Genomic DNA, 18,183 nt, shown 5'->3' on the forward strand with positions numbered 1-18,183 from the left:
CTGGTTAATTTCTTTTTTAAAAAAATTTCTCAGAAGTGTGTGACTATTTCTGTTGCTAAAATATGGGAAGTTTCACCTAACCAGATGCAATTGTGAGTCAATCTTATGTCCAACTTTTTAGCTGTTCTGAAAGGGGATATCTTTATTTTATTAGCAGAGGGACTGTCAGCCTTCTCTCCCAACACAACTATACAAGGGCTGTTGCTATAATCAAGAAATCACTTGTTGCAGCAACAGCTTTCAATCTTTATATCAGTCCGAAACTGTATTAACCTGTTGATTGTTCAGCAGCATTTTTTTTAGGAAGTAGAAGTTATCTAAACAGTAATTTGAGAGATTCTGGGTTGAAATCCCTGCGGCCATTTCAGCCTATTTGTTATATTTTCATCAGCCCTGTCAGTGAGGAAAAAGCAACGTGTTGTAAGCTTTCATGCCTGTTATTGAATGAGAAAAATTGTCCTGGGCTTTTTGTAGCCCCTACTGCTGTACTGACTGGCCATGCTTAACATTCAATTGGTATTCAACTTAGAAATCAAATGCCTTGCATCTACTGGCATGACATTTGGTAGTGTAGCTTAAATTGATGTGTTCATCAAGATCTAAAAGTTTGTGCTAATGCAAGCAATTTTTCTTTTATCAGGCACTAACAGTGATACTTGATGATGGCATGTGAAGATAATAAAAATGTTTCTTAGAGAATGATTCCAGTCAACTTGTTCAGATGCTATGCTCAAATAAATGTGATAATAGTAACGTGTGACTAAACAGTAATAGCAGTAAATATTTTACTTAGGTTATCATTTGAGGGGTTAGCAATCATGGTAATATCCATAGTAGAACGTAACATTACACGTCATGCATTCTGACAGATATTCTTTTCTTTTTTAATTTCTTTTTTATGTTCTCACTACACCATTGTAATGTCAACAGCTCGCCCCGTTGGTAAGTAACCATCCTTCTATCCATTTTAGCATGGCTTCATGCAATGCTTCATCTTTCATTTGCAACAGCATTTAACTGGCTTGAGCTAGCAGCCAGTGCTTAATAGTGTTAACTTTATAACACCAGCCAAGTGGTTTTGACTGACAAAGTGCTATTTCTGAACTTTCTATTTTCTGCTATGTCATGTATAAACACATTTGCTAAATCACCAATAAATACCATTCAGTGAAACTGGGGGTGTGTGGTGATACTAAGCCAAAATCACTCATTCAGATGGTTTTAACAGTCTATTTAAGGGCCTGGTATAAACGCCATTGAAATCAACAGAAAGGATTGTATTGACTTTGGTGAGCTTCTATCAGGCCCTAAATGATCAGCTCATTATGCTTTTACTGCATAGCAGTAAAAGCAAAGGCTTTGCATGTTCCGTCTTTCTTGTATCTTTCAAAGATTTTTGAAATGAAAATAGTCTTGAAATTGAAAAGGCGATGGAGTAGATTTCCGTGCTTGTTAAGAAAGTTCATCACTGATTTTCATCCTTGGGTCATCTTGGAGTGCATTTTAGAATGCACTGTATAGGATGCAGACTGTTCTGAATAAAAAGTCCAGGGGAAGGCAATCTCTGGATTTTGAAATCCCACTGTGAAAATTTGATTCTTTCCTATGTCTTTGAAATTACTTTTAAAAATTTATAAAAATCTAACTGAGCATAATGGAAAAATTGCAACTGTCAATAGCTGAAATTCTCTTTTGGTGTTCACAAATATCCTGAACTTATTATTTAGTTTTCATTCACGGATGTTTACTCTGTGCCTATATGGATTTTCTGAACAATTTAACCAGTTGCACTTCTCTTCTGATTTTTGTAGTTTGCATTTAGATGTATATTCTAGAATAATGATGTGGTTACTTTGATTTTTTTTGGATTAGTGTGAAAAGTCTGTACTGTTGTTTACAGAGATTGCTGAGGGGGCTGGTCTTTCTTCATATAGTCAAAACTTATGTCAGAAATGTGTTTGACCAAAGTTTGAATTTGACCTTGTCTCAGCTCTTCACTGTTACAAGGTGGGAGGAAAAGAGGTTGGAATAATTTAAAGATAAAATCCAGGTTAGGCATCTGTTTCCAGAACTAAGGTGATCCCATACTTACTAGTTTGCTTGAACTAGCATGTGTAGAGCCAAGCTGCAGTCATGGCATTGCTTATCCACAGCTAGAGAATTCCCTAAGTAGAAGAGCAGTTCACAGTTCTCCATTTGAAAACTCAATAGCAAGCTTTAAACTCAAGTCACTAGAGTATTACTTTAGGAATCATAGAATCATTAAGGTTGGAAAAGACCTTGAAGATCATCTGGTCCAACCACCCCCCTACCACCAATGTCACCCACTAAGCCATGTCCCTAAGCACCACATCCAGCCTTCCCTTAAACACCCCCAGGGATGGTGACACCACCACTTCCCAGGGCAACCCGTTCCAATGCCTGACTGCTCTTTCTGAGAAGAAATGTCTGCTAATTTCCAACCTGAACCTCCCCTGGCACAACTTGAGGCCATTCCCTCTAGTCCTATCACTAGTTATCTGTGAGAAGAGGCCGACCCCAAGCTCCCCCCACCTTCCTTTCAGGTAGTTGTAGAGAGCAATAAGGTCTCCCCTGAGCCTCCTCTTCTCTAGACTAAACAACCCCCGTTCCCTCAGCCGCTCCTCACAGGACTTGTGTTCCAGGCCCTTCACCAGCTTCGTTGCCCTTCTCTGGGCACGCTCCAGGGCCTCGATGTCCTTCTTGTAGTGAGGGGCCCAAAGCTGAACACAGTACTCGAGGTGTGGCCTCACCAGAGCTGAGTACAGGGGGACGATCACCTCCCTGGCCCTTCTGGCCACACCATTCCTGATACAAGCCAGGATGCCTTGGCCTTTTAACCACCTGGGCACACTGCCTGCTCATGTTCTCAAGAATTTAATTCCTAGGAGTTGTAATGGTAAAACTGGAGTAAATTTGTAATTTTTTTTTCCTTTGCTTAGAAAATTTAGAATTAATTTGGTATGCTTCTGATGTAAATCTCTCATTTTATGTTTTTTTTTATGGCTAATTAAATTTCCTTCTTAATTCACTATGAAAATGCTGCAAGGTGAAAAACATTTTACTTTTATTTATTTTTTCTTTCTGCTCACTATTAAAATAAAGGCAAGAAAAATATTGAAGTAGTGATTGTTTCAAACTCAGTGAAAGCCACATAAAATAAAAGACTGAAGATTCACAAGAAAACGATTTTAGGTTTTAGCACTGCTGCTGGTGTCTCATTTTAGAGCACTGATTCTCTTTTAAGACTTTTCAGGCCATTGAGTTGTGAATGATTCCATCTCCAAAGTGTATGTAGAAGCTCTCGGTATCAAGTTACTTTATGTCGAGGTGAATGATTCCCTTGTGTGACCACGCCATGGTCAATTTGTCATTTTCCCTGCCCACACTATTTTATTTTGTAACGAGTGAACATCTGGTGCAAAAAAAATTCTTCTTTTTTATGATTTATTCAGGAAAACATAAATTAGAGTGGTTGACCTTAAAATAATCATTATATGGGCATATGGTCTTTATCAAACTATTTAATGTAGTGTTTATCTTGTGAATTGTAAAAAGATTTTAAAGTACATCCAACTCCAAAGATTTTTAACATCTATAACTCCTATACAACTGAGTGTGCAGTGGTTGCAGCGTGTAAGCAGATCATCTTCTTTGGATCACTTCTGTCTAAACCCGTACCTGGAGAAAAGGTTCCTTATGAGACTCCCCTTGCCTCCCCTCCCCTTATTCCTCCTTCTTTCCTTCTTTTTATTTAAGGAGCTGAAATGGTTTCCACAGTTCATTCTGGTTCATTCAAAAGTAGGCAAAGCAGGTGGCTACCTATCCTATTGAAAATTTAAAGCCAGGTAATGCAAAACAAAGTATCTTCCCTCTCCACCATCATTTCACCGCCAAAATGCCCAAATGATCTTCTGTTAAAATTGTCATTTGACAAGAATAGTGAGTCAAATCTTTAGCTTTTTTACTTTTTGTTTGTTTGTTTATTTAGAAAATTAATCGGAATGCAGAGCAAAAATCAGGTCTCCTTACAGAAAGGAATCTAAAGCAAACAGTACTTAATATACTCACAACTCTCTAGGAGAGTGCCATTTTAACAGACGTATATTTATATATTAAGGTATAAGATAAACTGCAGGGGAGCAGTTTAAAATTTCATACTCTTTTCTGATACCTGCATATTAACTGGGTACCTCTACTTTTCATCACTACTGCCATTTCAAAGCAGACATTTTTGGTCTTTTTTGTGTTTTAAACAAGACCAAAACATTTTCTTTCACTGGCTTGTTGCTGAAGAATAAAGATACGTATTTCTAATGTTCAAGGATTGTAATTCTTGTTATTCTTTGCAGTAGTTCTTACTGCAAGCTGAATCATTTCCATCTTCTATTTAGTTTTTACCTGTTTCAAATATTTGTATTCTGTTAGTTGGTTTAATTTAATTTAAATTTCATCTTGAGTGGAAAATTCAGTAGTGGGATTACTTCTGCCACTGACCATGTTTGATTCAAGCAGTTTTTAACATATGGTATGTGCTACATAGACAAAATGAGGTATAGTTCTGCCTGAGGTGGATGGCAGCTGGTGAATTTAACAGCTCTATACCAGATTACTCATCATGTTTGGATTTGATGCTAGGTATAAATGTGTTGCCTGTTTCTGAAATAGATGTTCTCTTATTTATAACCTTTTGAAATGATTTGCGACAGGATTTACAACAGATGGGTTTAGGAAACAAGATATTTATTCATCTTTATCCCTATTTCTACTGTTATTTAACTTGTTGGATGGATCTTCCAGATGAGGAAGTTTATATTTTCTCACTTTGGCATTCTGCTGTATTTCTTACAGCAACTGTGCAGAAGAATAGCTATAAAAAGTATTCCAAAAGTTAAGAGGAGCCCAAAAGTTTCATATAATCCTGCCTAAAAGTAACAATGGCTTGCTTTTCCAATTGCTATATTGCTCTGAGATATAGACTTAAAGTTGAGTTCAAATATAAGATCTGTGGAGATCTATGTCTAATGCTTCAGTTACCTTTTTGCTAATCATCAAAAAGGTCATTGAGGTGGCAAAGTACTGTTTTCAATTTATTTTCAGCTATGTTTCAACTAGGTCAAAATACAGGTTTTTTGCATTTCAGTTGCCTTGTAGTTTACCTGATTAAGTTTACTTAATTAATTGTCATATGATATGACTCGTCTTCTGAGAAAGAATTGCCATTCAGCAAATATCCAAATAATTTTGCCACCTGAATAGAAATTATCTGGAATTAACTAAAGAAGTAAAGGGAGACCAATCAGGTTGCAATAACCTTACTTCCCTACCATGTTGGAGAATAGAGAAACAGATAAGACATCTGCCGTGAATTTTCTAAATTTCATACTAATTGAATACAGCCTATTCATACTTAAGTGAAATGTGACTATATGATGCATTTCACTCTGTTCTGGGAAGTTTTCATGTCATAAATCAACCTGGCATGGGTTAATGGTCTATTAAGAGTGGTGTAGCATGAAACAATATAGAAAGGTTTGTATATTTAAACAAGGTTGCATTTGTTTGTGGCTGGAAATCACATTGTTTAGATGATAGCTGACAGAGTTCTCTCTTTATCCTTTTCCATTTCATTCTGACTCTTGTGGGAAAGTCTATATAGTATGAATACTTTTATTTTTAGTGTATTTATGAAACTATCACCTTCACTTGAGACACTGAGGGTTTATAAAACTATATCAGCAGTGGTAATTGGTGTGTGACAGAAGAGATGAGATCATGCTTGGCACTGCTGTGCCATCTTTCAGTGGCAGAAATCTAATATCTGTATCAAAGTGCAGTATTTTGCCTGCCTGCCTGTTGCTATCACATATAGAAATTTTCGGAAGAGGGTAAAGAGACCAGAAGACATTAAGCTTTTTGCATTTTCTTCTTCCCTAACTGAAAGAATTCATTCTTTTTATTTATCATTAGGCAAATCCTTTATATTAAGGAGAAAAGCTTGGTGCTGAGTGAAAGAAATAAAAATACAGAGCTGATTTGTTCTGACACTTAGTAGCCCTTGAAAGACCACTCTAAAAATCCAAGAGTCTTTAGCATTTGTACTTTGGCAAAATTCCAATAGCTGAACTTACACTTGAATTTCCATGATGATTTAAGATACCATAGAAATACGTTTGTGATGTATGGGCCACAATGGCTCTGCAAATAGGGACAGAGCACATTAACCACCAGGCATTTATTAGGGCTGGTCCACAAAACTCTGGCTCCATTTTCAACTGCTCCAAGTCTTTTGGGTATGCCAGAGAGCAGTCAAAACAGAAATATACAAGTTCTCACAGAGGATTCTTCTTCAAGGATAAACATGAAAGATGGCTGCCTACCTGAAGTTTTAGTAAGTCATACTGTTACGTACTGGGCTCATTCCACTACATTACCAAGAATGTGCCTGCACTCATACTGTTTCTCCTACAGAAAAGCCGGGTATAGCAAGTGCAGGAAGTGATAAAAGGGCCTATTTAGTTAGTTAGTTAGTTTACTGCTGAACTCTAGCTTGGGAAAGTTTTGAGAGGTTTAATGTGTAAATTTCCTGAGTCCATTATGTATGCTCAAATGAGTAGGAATTGTTTTCTTGTTTCAGTGGATTCTGAATCTTCCTATATGTCTTTGAAGATTAGTGCATGAAAAATAGTCTTTTGATGTGTTGCTCCTTTCCTGTTTTTAAAAGGAGAAATTAGTAACTTTTCTTTTAAGAAGAGTGTGGAAATCAATACAGTAATCCATCCACTTTTCTCTTTGCCTTCTTTACTCAATTGCTGCTTGCTTGTACAACTGAGTTATTACGATTTGGATAAGTCCTCGATATTATTCAACAGCAAAACTACTTATGTCCCATTCCTTGAATGTTACCATTGTCAATCAGCATAAATAATCTCCTTTCTTCCTCACTCCTTTTCCTCTCTTCTCTTTACAGTGGCCCAAATTGAGCAGAAAATCTCCTCAGTCTTTCCTTATTCTCAAGGGTAAATGAACCAGGAACTTGTCATCTTTCTCACTATAGCTGTAGCCTATTAGCCCAACATACCCAGGCTTTACTTCTCTTTTCACCACCTTGGCTCTTCTATTCAGTGTGTGAATTCATGTTTTTTTGAAGCAGATAACCAAATTACTCTTGTTATTTTGATGGAATCCTACTAAATCAGCAAGAGGTATGCTTTCCTTTTTTAAATGCATTACGAGCAAACCCTTCTGCTATCTCCCATGAAAAAAAGGATCATAGCAGATTGCATGTGTTTTTGTTGGCATAATTTGCTTTGTTTGCTGAATTCACAGAAGGTAAAGGGAAAGTACATGCCATCATGTGATGTTACCGTTTACATTAGCAAGTGGACTAAAGTATTACAAATGTAGGAGAGCACTTCTTTTCTATCTGATCTAAACAAAAGGCATATCCTGAATCTCAGGCACTTAAGGAGAAATAAAAAAAAAAGATAATAATAATAAAAAAAAACCAAACACATGAAAGAATTGTCTAGAATAGAGAAAAGTCCTGATTAATGTAAGGTATTGAGCAGCCAGAGTCAGTGCCACCTCTCTTTATATGTATCAAAGATAAATGAAGGATTTTTCCAGAAGGGATTTTCCAGGAGCATCTGTAAGGTTTGAGTACCACATAGAAGAGATGATTGGACAAGATATAATAAAGCAGAGATTCAAATTCTGTCAGGCTACAGTCCAATGTTGAGATGAAATACAGACCAGATATTTAAACTTAATGTTTAAATATACCATAAAACAGAGGAGAGAGGTCAGGAAAGGTGCTGTTAATGAGTTCAGAGAACTGGAAATGGGGGTGGGGGGGAAAGGAGGTTTCTTTTTTCTCAACTATGTGGGAGACAGTTGTGGGTTGTGTTTTTTGTTTGTTTGTTTGCTTTTTGTTTGTTTGTTTTGTAAGTATTCTCATAATTTTGCTGTAATGAAATTAGTTGTAGGCAATAGGGAAGAACAAGTAATAGGCAGTATTTTTTTTCTTTGTGTTTAAACTTTTCTTATAACAATAAATGCAGATTTGGCAGTTATCTTAATTGAAATTGACAGGGAAACTGAATATAAACCAAACCTGTTTGTTTTGTTTGTTTGTTTGTTTGTTTTTCGTTATTGTTTATCTCACATCTTTTTTTCACCACACAGATTTATCCCACTTCTTTCTTTTAGGTCATCCAGGGATAAAAGAGAGATTTTACATGTCAAAATATATAAGGCAGCTAGCTGTTTTTATTTATTGATTCTCTAAGACTTCTTTCACCTCTTTCAAAGAAAAAAAAAAAAGCTTGTGCTTCCATGCTCTCAGAGATTATCTGCTTCAGTGTTTCAGAAAAACTGAAGGATAAAAATGTCGTTATAAGTGAAATTCAGATTAGAACAATTAGTCCAAGTATGAAAGATGGTTTAACATTCTTAGTGAATCTGAAACCAGAAAACAAGCAAACAGTCAATCAAACAAACAAACAAACAAATAAAAGCAACCAACCAAACAAAAACACTACCACTAACAAAAGGGAATTTCTCATTTTCCATGAGACAGCACCAGTGTGAAGTACACTTATGCCAGAGCTGGTCCTGATGATGATCTTTTGGAGGTAGCTTCCCTCTGCCCTCTACTTCTGTTCCACTGTAGCTTGATACCTCTTCCCCAGTGCTTCCTTTGCATTCAACTTGCTGAAAGTTCTCCTCACTTGCCCACTTTGTTTTTAATTTTGTATATTTGATTTATCAAATATACAAAATTAGAATTAATTTTGAAGTATTGTCAATGTTAAAGATAGTATCTGAGCTATGGATTATAGGTGTTCTAAGGATAGGTTCTATGAAGTGGCTTTTCAGACGAAACCAAACCAAGCACCTGCTTTGCCACCTCCACTTGTGTCATTTTAAAATAATATCACAGATCTAGTGAGGGGCTTCATGAATCACTTGTTATCCTTTACAACCTACCCATTCCTCATTTTTACTGACAAAAGCATCCACCTGAAGAATAAATCATAGAAGAAAGCAAACAATCCAAATAAAACAGAGGAGAAGAGAGGAGAGGAGATCCATGCACTTGTCTCAAAGTCCAACTTCACTCCTACAGACTAGGGTTTGCCGCTGTAGTTTGCTGTGCTAACATGATACTCATGGCAGAGAAGAGAAGGAAATCAATTTCCCAGGCAACTCAGCAGTAACTAGCATGATGAAAATTTACTTCCTTCCCTGTCTATGAATGCACCTGATCATTAGAGCACAGCATAAGATTAAGTCTTTTCACCATAAAGAAAATGACCATCCTAAACTTCCATTGGTTTATCCCTAATAAGAAATATCTGAATTAGTAGTAGGCCTAAGTTGTCATCCTTTCAAGTTCCTCTTATGGCTTCTGTGTAGAGGCTACATCTTTGATTTGTTGTTGGTCATAATTAATAGTTCACAAATAACTTTGTTTCCTAAGAACCACATGTTATGGTCTGTGCCTGTTAACAAGATGTGAACTTCAGAGAAAAGAACTGCTGTTTCAGCTCAGGCTTACAGTGTATGAGATTGGTAATCTTTTCTGTTTTCCTCTATTTATTTCATCAGCAACAGTATAATATCAAACCATGTTTCACAATGCATAAACTTTCTTTTCTGTCTCTCAAGAACTCCTGTACTTCCTTCAACTATCTTCTAGCCCAGTATCACTGGAACCAGCAAAGCAATCCTACAAATAAGTAGTCATACTCCATGGATAATGTCAAGGGTTATATCCTTTTTGAAAATAATACTTCAGCTGGAACACACTTCTATCCTTCACGTAAACATCTTAGAGGCAATTCTTGATCTGTATTTGGTAAGACTGGAACTGAGCTTTATGCTTTAAAATGTGAACATGTATTGAAGACCAGCTTGTGTCCACATGAATATTGTCGCTTCAATGGCACATTGAGATACCCAGTTTCAAGTCTTAGAGGGTTTTATAAGGAAGGTAGAGATGTTGCTGGGATTCCAGAACCTGGAAGACCATTTGGGGAAGACTCCATTATCTCATCATGTTAACTGACTCTCTTACTTTCAAGCTAGGCAACTGAGTATTGTACCAACTATCATTTTGATTGCTCAGAAGATAATTATGAAACTGCTGCAAGTGTACGATAAAAAAAAAAAAAAAAACAAAACTGCAGATGGGAATTTTTGGTTGGTTTACTGTCTCTTCCATGCTGGAAGCAGAGCTAAGACTTACAGAATCCGGGTTCTTTACCAAACTATGTTTTTCTGCCTGTTCTTCAAAGCTTTTTCCTCCATCAGGAAGAGGGATGAATGTTGCCTAGAAGGCTTACAGGTTAACGTCTTTCCCCCTACCCTCTTTGAACCAGTCACAGAAATATGTTTACAGATAATAGGCAATTCCAGGTTATAATGAAATACTCATCTTTATCACTTAGCTTGCATAAGTAATCTTCATGACAAATTTCATTTGCAGTTGATTATCAACTGAAATTAGTTGCAGTTAAAGGTTATCAAATCTGTAATTTAAGCCCTATAAAATCTGTTGCTTTTTTTTTTTTTTAAATATATTATTTTTTCAGTGAGTCTGATCCAAAGACCATGTAAGCCAACAGGAGAATTTCTGCCAGCTTCAACGAGCTTTGAATAAAGTCTCATATTCCGTGATATCTGAGGATGTTTTATTTAAGTATTTGTAATTAAAAGATCACTAAAGTTTTCATTATCTGAAAATTGTCTGGATTATATAAAATTAGTTTGATCTCATAGTGGGGCTTCCTTAGTTAATTGAAGGTGTTAGGAAAAACAAAAACATGAGAACAAAAATCCCACTGATATTACTTGCTGTGGTTACAGTGCCATTTCTGCTTGTGGTAGTGATACTGGACTAAAACTTGGTACAATATCTACTTTTAATTAAAGTCACAGCAACATAACATGCACCCCAGTGCACCTGGACTGGAAGAGCTGATCCAAGCAAGTTATGATAATAGAATTCCCGCAGGATCATTGTGTTCAGCGTGAACCACAAATCACAAGATCAGCTTAGAAAACTGTCACTGGAAGAAAATGTTGCTTGTATTTCATATGGGATTACAGTGTTTTTTACTGTAAAATCACATTTTTCTGTGGTAATTTTCCTCTCATCTTCTGAGTAATCTTCTACAACATTTCTTATCAGGTGACTGGAGTTCACGTATGAGGGATAAACTCACTGTCTTGGTCAAGCTTTTCTACATTAGCATTTTTGTCAGCTCCTGGTGACTCAGCATAACCTTTAGTACTCAGAGACACTCCTGGGAAAGAAATTAATGCAATCCATCACAACATATTAGAGATCTTACTAACTATTAGGATTGGAAAAGAATTGAGAAATCCCTTTGAAATATTTTGCAATATTAATTCCATCTTTTTTTTTTTGTACAACTGTTTAACATTTAAACAGAGGATACCATCATATGCATTTATTACTAGAAAAAGAGATCCATCTAGTGATGCACAATGTGACATCTAGAAAGAGTGCAACAGAATGCACTGTTACCATTTTGAACAACTAATGCTTAACTACTGCTCATGCTTTTCTATTTTCATTCTTGTAGTAGAATACTGTTCTGTGCTGTAAAAACAGTTCTGAACATGATGTGATTAACCTTAAGGTCTCCCCATCCCCTCGTCTCAAAGCCCACCTCATACATGGCCTATGCTTTCTATTCACGTTCAGCCATCTGATTTCCATATCATCCCGCTTACCCTCACCAGCCGCTATTAGCATAACAGAGCTCTAGTGTGACATTGATTGAAGCAAGCGCTTGCTGAATGCCACATCAAAGCATAATTTGCCAGAAATCAAATCTAATTTACTGTGTACTATTTAAATTTCTCAAAAAAAAAAAAATCAATAGAAGTGCACTAGGTCTGTAATCTTAATTGTTCTTTTTTTTTTTTTTATTTCATATTTTTGTCTGTTGCCCTGGAATTCAAGCAATACATTTCCTTTTAGAGCCATTGTCTTTGATTTTCAAATGTCACCCAAGCAAGAGATTTTCTACTCTGTTTATTCCAATGCAGCTAATGTTACATCTGAAACAATAAAGGGTAATAGTTTGATAGGCACAACACTCAGTTTGCAGCTGCATAACAGTTTTTTCAGCAGATTCTTCTAATCATTTTAATGTTTAGACTGAAATAAGTATTAACGTAGCTCATAGCTCTTTAACAGCTGAAGCATATCTAGCCTGCTGTTATTTCTCTAACTGTACCTTTTCAAACTGCTTTTAAAATTCAAGAAACCTACTTTGAGAGAAGCAATAATGACTTCAATAAGGTTTTGTCCAATGTTCTACTGATGTTGAATTTTGAGCAAGTCATGTTCTTAGTCAACCTTTCCGCAAAATAGGAGTAATAATATTTACCTTACAAACAGCATTTATGCATGCAGATAATGAGTTCTTTTTTTTTTTTTTTTAGGAAAATTGAAAAAGAAAGTCAAAAAAACCTTGCTGTCTCTGAACAGGGTCACATTGCATTCTCTGGGGATAATGGCAGTCTTACTGCTTTGGTAGTTATACTTGACCAACATTTCTCCTGCAAGTATTAGCTGTTACTCTCAGTTGTCAATTCTCATTAGTCAAGTGGAATTTGATAGATAAAACTGATATGGTGAAAACATTGTTTAAATGCTATAAAACAAGTCATTTTTATCTGTCTGTAAACAGAATTATAGCTGAGTATGACAACAAATTGGTGAAAAACAGTTTCTTTCATTACAGAAGAACTTATTTGAATACATAAAAATGTATGCAAGGTTTTATTTTTTAAAAAATGAGGTTTTTCGTGTTCTTTAAGAGTATACTATTAAATAGTTTGGCTGGTGGGATTGGTTTTATGTTCTAATTAATGCAGTGACCAATAAAAGCTAGCTCCCCTTGAGATTATCGGGTTATATTTAGATTAAAGCTCTAGTTCATTTATTTATTTTTGTAGTGAATTTCTATTAATTATGGATGCAGAATAATACTAGAAAACAGATCTGTGCATAACCATATACTGTGGTTTACTGGTGCCTTCAGAAAGTATAAACTTGTAGCTCTGATGCCACAGATCTCCTGTTCATCTAGAATGGTGAATGCTGGGGAGGATTTGGTGTGTGGCAGGGAGAGAAGAGAGCAACAAGGTAAATCTACACCAATTGGATTATCTGGACTGAGTCACCGTATAAATTCCTGCTTTTTTTCCCTGTCTCTTTTTGCAAAATAAAGGATTGTTTTTCTGCTCATAGAAAAGTGAGGAATGTTCAAAGTTAGGGTTAGGTCAAATTATAGGTAGAAATTGGGCGGTTTATATCTCATACCTGAATTTGGTCCTTGCTACAGCAACAAGTACTTTCCTATTATATCTACTCAGAGCTTTGAATTACTGACTTGCAGTACAGCCTTGTGTGTGAGAATGTTTCAGGTGAACCCTTAAACTTATCTACCTGCGTTTATTTGGTTATGTGTTTTGAAAGATAAGCTCACGGAAATGCCGTACCTTTCTTCCTTCTGTTGAGCTGGGAGAACCATCTTTATAACATGCCCCCAGTGTACTAAGCATGCCTAAAAAGCGATCTTAGGTATCGATCATGCTTAGGCATGATCTGTGGGATGGACTCCTGACACCATGTTTTTAGCCTCACAATAGAAAGACTATGGTCTGGAGGCCACCTATAATGTAGCACAGACATAGGACTCATGCATAGTTCCTGTTGAATGCATATGTAACACCTGAAGAGGTTAGAGGTTTTCTGCTCTCTGCTCTGCCTGAGGTTGCTATTGATTCCATATTAATATCCTGAGCAGTGAACTTCTCTGGCTGAGCAGCAAGCACTGAAAAAATTGAGTGACCTTTATTAAATGGGTGGTCAGAACTGTAGAGACACCTTAATGCACAGTATGCCTACAGGAATGGAAGTTTCTAATTCACAACTAAAAGATCTTTCTCTCTTCCCATATGATTGAATGAATGAAAGCACATACTGTTTACCACATTAGTACTTTCCAACACCTGTAGGGATTGTATTACAGATCTGGTAGGTAAAGCAAGGTGAGTGAAAACCAAGGAACATGCTACAGTCCAGTGCTTTAGGAACAGGACAGGCTGAGTTCAGATCCTAGATTATGTATAGCAATACATAAGCACTTATAGATGCCTCAAAAGATATGAGTATAAATGGGCAGCAGCAGGGCACCTAGCCCTTCATCCCTGTGCTTTCAGAAGACTGATGCCTGCTGAGGCCCTGGAAAGAGTCAGACACTTGTCTCTCCTGAAAAGCCAAAACTTGTGCTCAGGAATATGAGACAGAAGGAAGATTCATCCTTCAGTGCTCACCCTCTGCCTTCTAAATCAACAGTGATGCATGTTTATTAAGTGCTTTACAGTTCTTGTTTTAAGAGTACATTATACTAGTGCTATTTGACTTGTGATCTTTAGAATCCATGAGAAGTACAAAGCGTATTTCAGAAAGATCAGATCTGCATACATTTCTATGCTGTTAGCAGATCTGCATCTGTGCTGTCAGCAGGTGTAATCGGAAGCTGAGTCTTGATTGCTCTTCGTGCCTAATTAAATAGTTTGTAATTATAATGGTGAAAATATGGTTTTCTAAAACACTTAAATTCTGTTTACCTAAAAGCTTAGTAGTTCCTAAACCATCACACTCCACAACCACCAGAGCAATAGTGGAATGAGGAGAAAAAATCACTTTTTTTTTTTTTTAATTTTACCTCCTTCTTCAGCCTGTCCCAAAAGTCAGCTAGTCTTTTGCTAAGAACAAATGGGGATGCTGATTATATTTTTAAAATATGCCAAACAGTATAAATACAATTCCATTGAATTCCAATGTTGAATCAAGACTGAAGGATTTGCATATCATGCGTAGAAAATTTATCACATCATGCTCAGCATAGTTGCTGAAGTTTTTTTTTTGTCTCATCTTCTGCCACTGCTTCTTCCCCACTTTCCTTCTGCACATTACCAGCTTTTTCTCCCTTTGTGCTCACACCAAGCATTGACTTACTGTTCTACGTCAACACTCCTGGACAAGTTAAACTACACCTCTCCTTTTGAAATTGTTCAATTCTGAATGTTGTTAATGCTGTCTACTTGAACACAAAGCCAGTCCTGAATCTTTTCTTGTTTAAACTCCAATTTCTCCTTTTCTTCTTCTCCTTTCCTCTTCCTGACCTCCTGGAATACCAGTTCCTTCTTACTCGCTGCTCTCTGCAGCCCACTAACTTTTCAACTCTTCAATTCTTGCTTCTTTCTTTTCTTTACATAAGCCAAAATCTGGATCTCCCAAGTCTGTGATGTTTCATCAAACCTCCTTTTCACAGCAAGTCTTTCCACCCACTCCCTTCTTAACCACATTGCCCCTAAGAGAAGTCAAGGGAACTCTTGAACTTGTCCCTCTGCTGTCCTCTAGACCTTCCTCTCCTTTCTCGATTGTTATTGAAAGTCTAGATAGTCAGACTGAAACAAGCAGTCTGTATACCCTGATTTACCCTGTGCAACACGTGATAGCTCCAGCAGAATGATAAGCTCTGTGTAGTGTAGAGTGTATGAGAGTGCTGGTACCTGTGCAGATGAAAGGTAGAATATCTTTAGGCAGAAGGTAGAAACCAGCATCATAAACACTGGACTGTTGCTCCTTAGCATTTATTGTCATCTGAGTTTATGCTAATGTGTATAATGTTTTTGTTGTTGTTGTTGTTGTTGTTTGCTTGTTTGTTTTTTAGCAACTGGGTATATTAATTCTGTCTAATTAGTATATCTGGTGTTATGTCTTCTGGCATAAAACAAATCTCCATAATGTTGTCTTTTTCCTTCGATATTCCTCATCTCCCCCTTGCAAAATATCCTAAATTTACACCATGTTTTTTCTTACATTGTAGCTCCTCCACAGTTTGTGGTGAGACCACGAGATCAGATTGTAGCCCAGGGTCGAACAGTGACTTTTCCTTGTGAAACGAAAGGAAATCCCCAACCAGCTGTTTTTTGGCAAAAAGAAGGAAGCCAGGTAAGTTATAAGCACCCTATAAGTGTTTCAAGCCTTTCTAAATGGTCGTACATCTTGATTTTTAAAGAAAGACATATTAATTTTCATTCTTCTAATCTTTTGCAAGAATTTGTTTTTTAAAAAGTCACTATCCTCTACCAACGTCTTGTTGCTGTTTTTTTGTTTGTTTGTTTTTAATATTAACATTGTAAAGAACACAAAGTCCATCTAAGTTGCTGAAACTTGTGCTAGCTGCTGTATAAAAGTGTAAAAAGCAACAGTATATACCTTAAATGCATCATTCTAAAACACCCAACAAACAGGTGGGTGAGACAAACACAGTAGATAAAAAAGCTATGGCTCAATTTTTAACTAATCAGAGTCAGTAATTACAATTCATAACCTGTCTAGACATGATCAAGTGGATATATATCTAGCAAACTGATTTGCATTGGCATATTCTCACAGTGCATACAGATATAGGTTTTGAACACTCAGCTGCTTTCTTCAGTAGAATTATCTCGGGAAATTTCTGAATCTGTTTTTGGAAATATTTCCCTGAATCCTTACTGTCATCTTGTGAAAGCAAAATTTCTGATGTAGCCAATAATGTTGCCATCAGCTAATACTGCCTGTTTGAATGCCTTGCCATATTTTTTTTTTTTCTGCTTTTGCAACATTGGTACCATGTTACAACAGAAGTAAAGCATCTTTGCTTTCAACTGCAGTTCCTGTGAGCATGTTAACTTTGGACATTGTAAACTACATGCCAAATTCTCCTTTGTACCTGAAGAAAGATTAAAAGGGACAAATGAATGTCCAAGGACAGTGCCTTCTGCAGCTTTGGGATGAAACTTGTCTGGCCTGCATCTGTTTATGTAGCTACACTGTGTGTCCTTGTCCCTTGGCTAAATTGGTTTTTTTTAGAGCACTGTGCTACTTTTTCCCCATACAGTGACATATGAATTAACTCAAGTATCCACATTGTGCTGTGTAATGCAGATGTGCCTGTAATCTGGAGGCACTGTGTAACAGCTCAAAGTGTGAGAAAAGAACTGAACCACAGATCTCCCAGTCTGCCCCACCTGCTGCTGTTTCATCATCTTACCAGGTCAGATAGCTGACTAAAACGACAAGACCAAGGTTGACAGCATTTGGTGCTAGGTTGTAACTTACAAAGATACAACACTATTACTTTGTGTGTAAGCTCATATGAGTGTAAGCTTAGTCTTCAATGTACTTCTTTCAGTATATTAATTAGAGAACTTAAGATCTAGTCTCCATGGGTCATGTGGGATCAAGCTTCTGGAAGAGCACAGTATTTTGTGTCTCCATAAGGTGAACATTGTTCCAAGGGGAAAGTAAAATAGCATCTTGAAATTAAAGTAGGAGGTACTGATGTGCTTGCAAACATTTCAAAAACCTGCCTTGTAGAGCATTTTAATAACATGGTAATGTTTATGTAAAGTGAGCTTATAGTGTCACACTCGAATCTAATAAAGTGGACATCCATCATGTTGTAATAAAGAGAAGAGCTTCTAATTAAAGTAGGACATCATTTGCAGGATTAAAGTCATTTAGCGTAATTGAAAAGTGTTAATACTCTATTTTATCCTCTTCCATTGGTATCACTTCAAGGGTAAAAACATTTTAAGGTGAAAATGCATCTTGTGTCTTTAATTGAATGTTATTACCTACCGATTGTACCATGTTGAAACTGTTTAATTACAAACCAGGAAAATTAATTACCATATTGAGAACCAGATCCCTGAGGGTTAGAACATTCTTTTTTGGCAAATAAATGCAACATAAAAATTGATACCTACATGGTTTATTATCGAACCTTGAAACATAGCTCAATGTGATTCATTATACCCTTATGTTAATCTTAATTGAGCATCAGTGAAGTAACACAGGTTAGTGTTACCATCTCAACACAGAACTTGCTAGAATTTGCAATGAGATGCCCTAGAATAGGTGAGTTTCCACATACTGCATTTCTTCATTAGAACAGGGAAGACTGTGTTTTGGCCAAATTAAGCGCTATCCACTGAACTTGCTTTAATTTTCATGTTTGCAAGCCTGGCTACAAGTTGTTACCTGGATTTACAGTCTTA

General features: G+C 36.5%; 1 protein-coding gene across 22 annotated transcripts in view; it reads left to right on the top strand.

Moving 5' to 3' along the window:
* The window catches only part of ROBO2 (roundabout guidance receptor 2), a 349,600-nt gene that overhangs the window by 218,670 nt on the left and 112,747 nt on the right, over positions 1 to 18,183 (top strand). For 15 of the 22 annotated variants that reach the window (XM_083821015.1, XM_083820994.1, XM_083821010.1 and 12 more), the window contains 2 exons: positions 931 to 942; positions 15,963 to 16,087. In XM_083821015.1, coding sequence (XP_083677141.1) covers positions 931 to 942; positions 15,963 to 16,087 — 137 coding nt within the window. Of the gene's footprint in view, positions 1 to 930; positions 943 to 15,962; positions 16,088 to 18,183 lie in introns of those variants that run through there. The other 7 variants (XM_083821004.1, XM_083821013.1, XM_083821002.1 and 4 more) reach the window with 1 other exon arrangement.

This window comes from Anser anser (assembly GCF_964211835.1).
Source record: "Anser anser genome assembly, chromosome: 1".
Taxonomy (NCBI): domain Eukaryota; kingdom Metazoa; phylum Chordata; class Aves; order Anseriformes; family Anatidae; genus Anser; species Anser anser.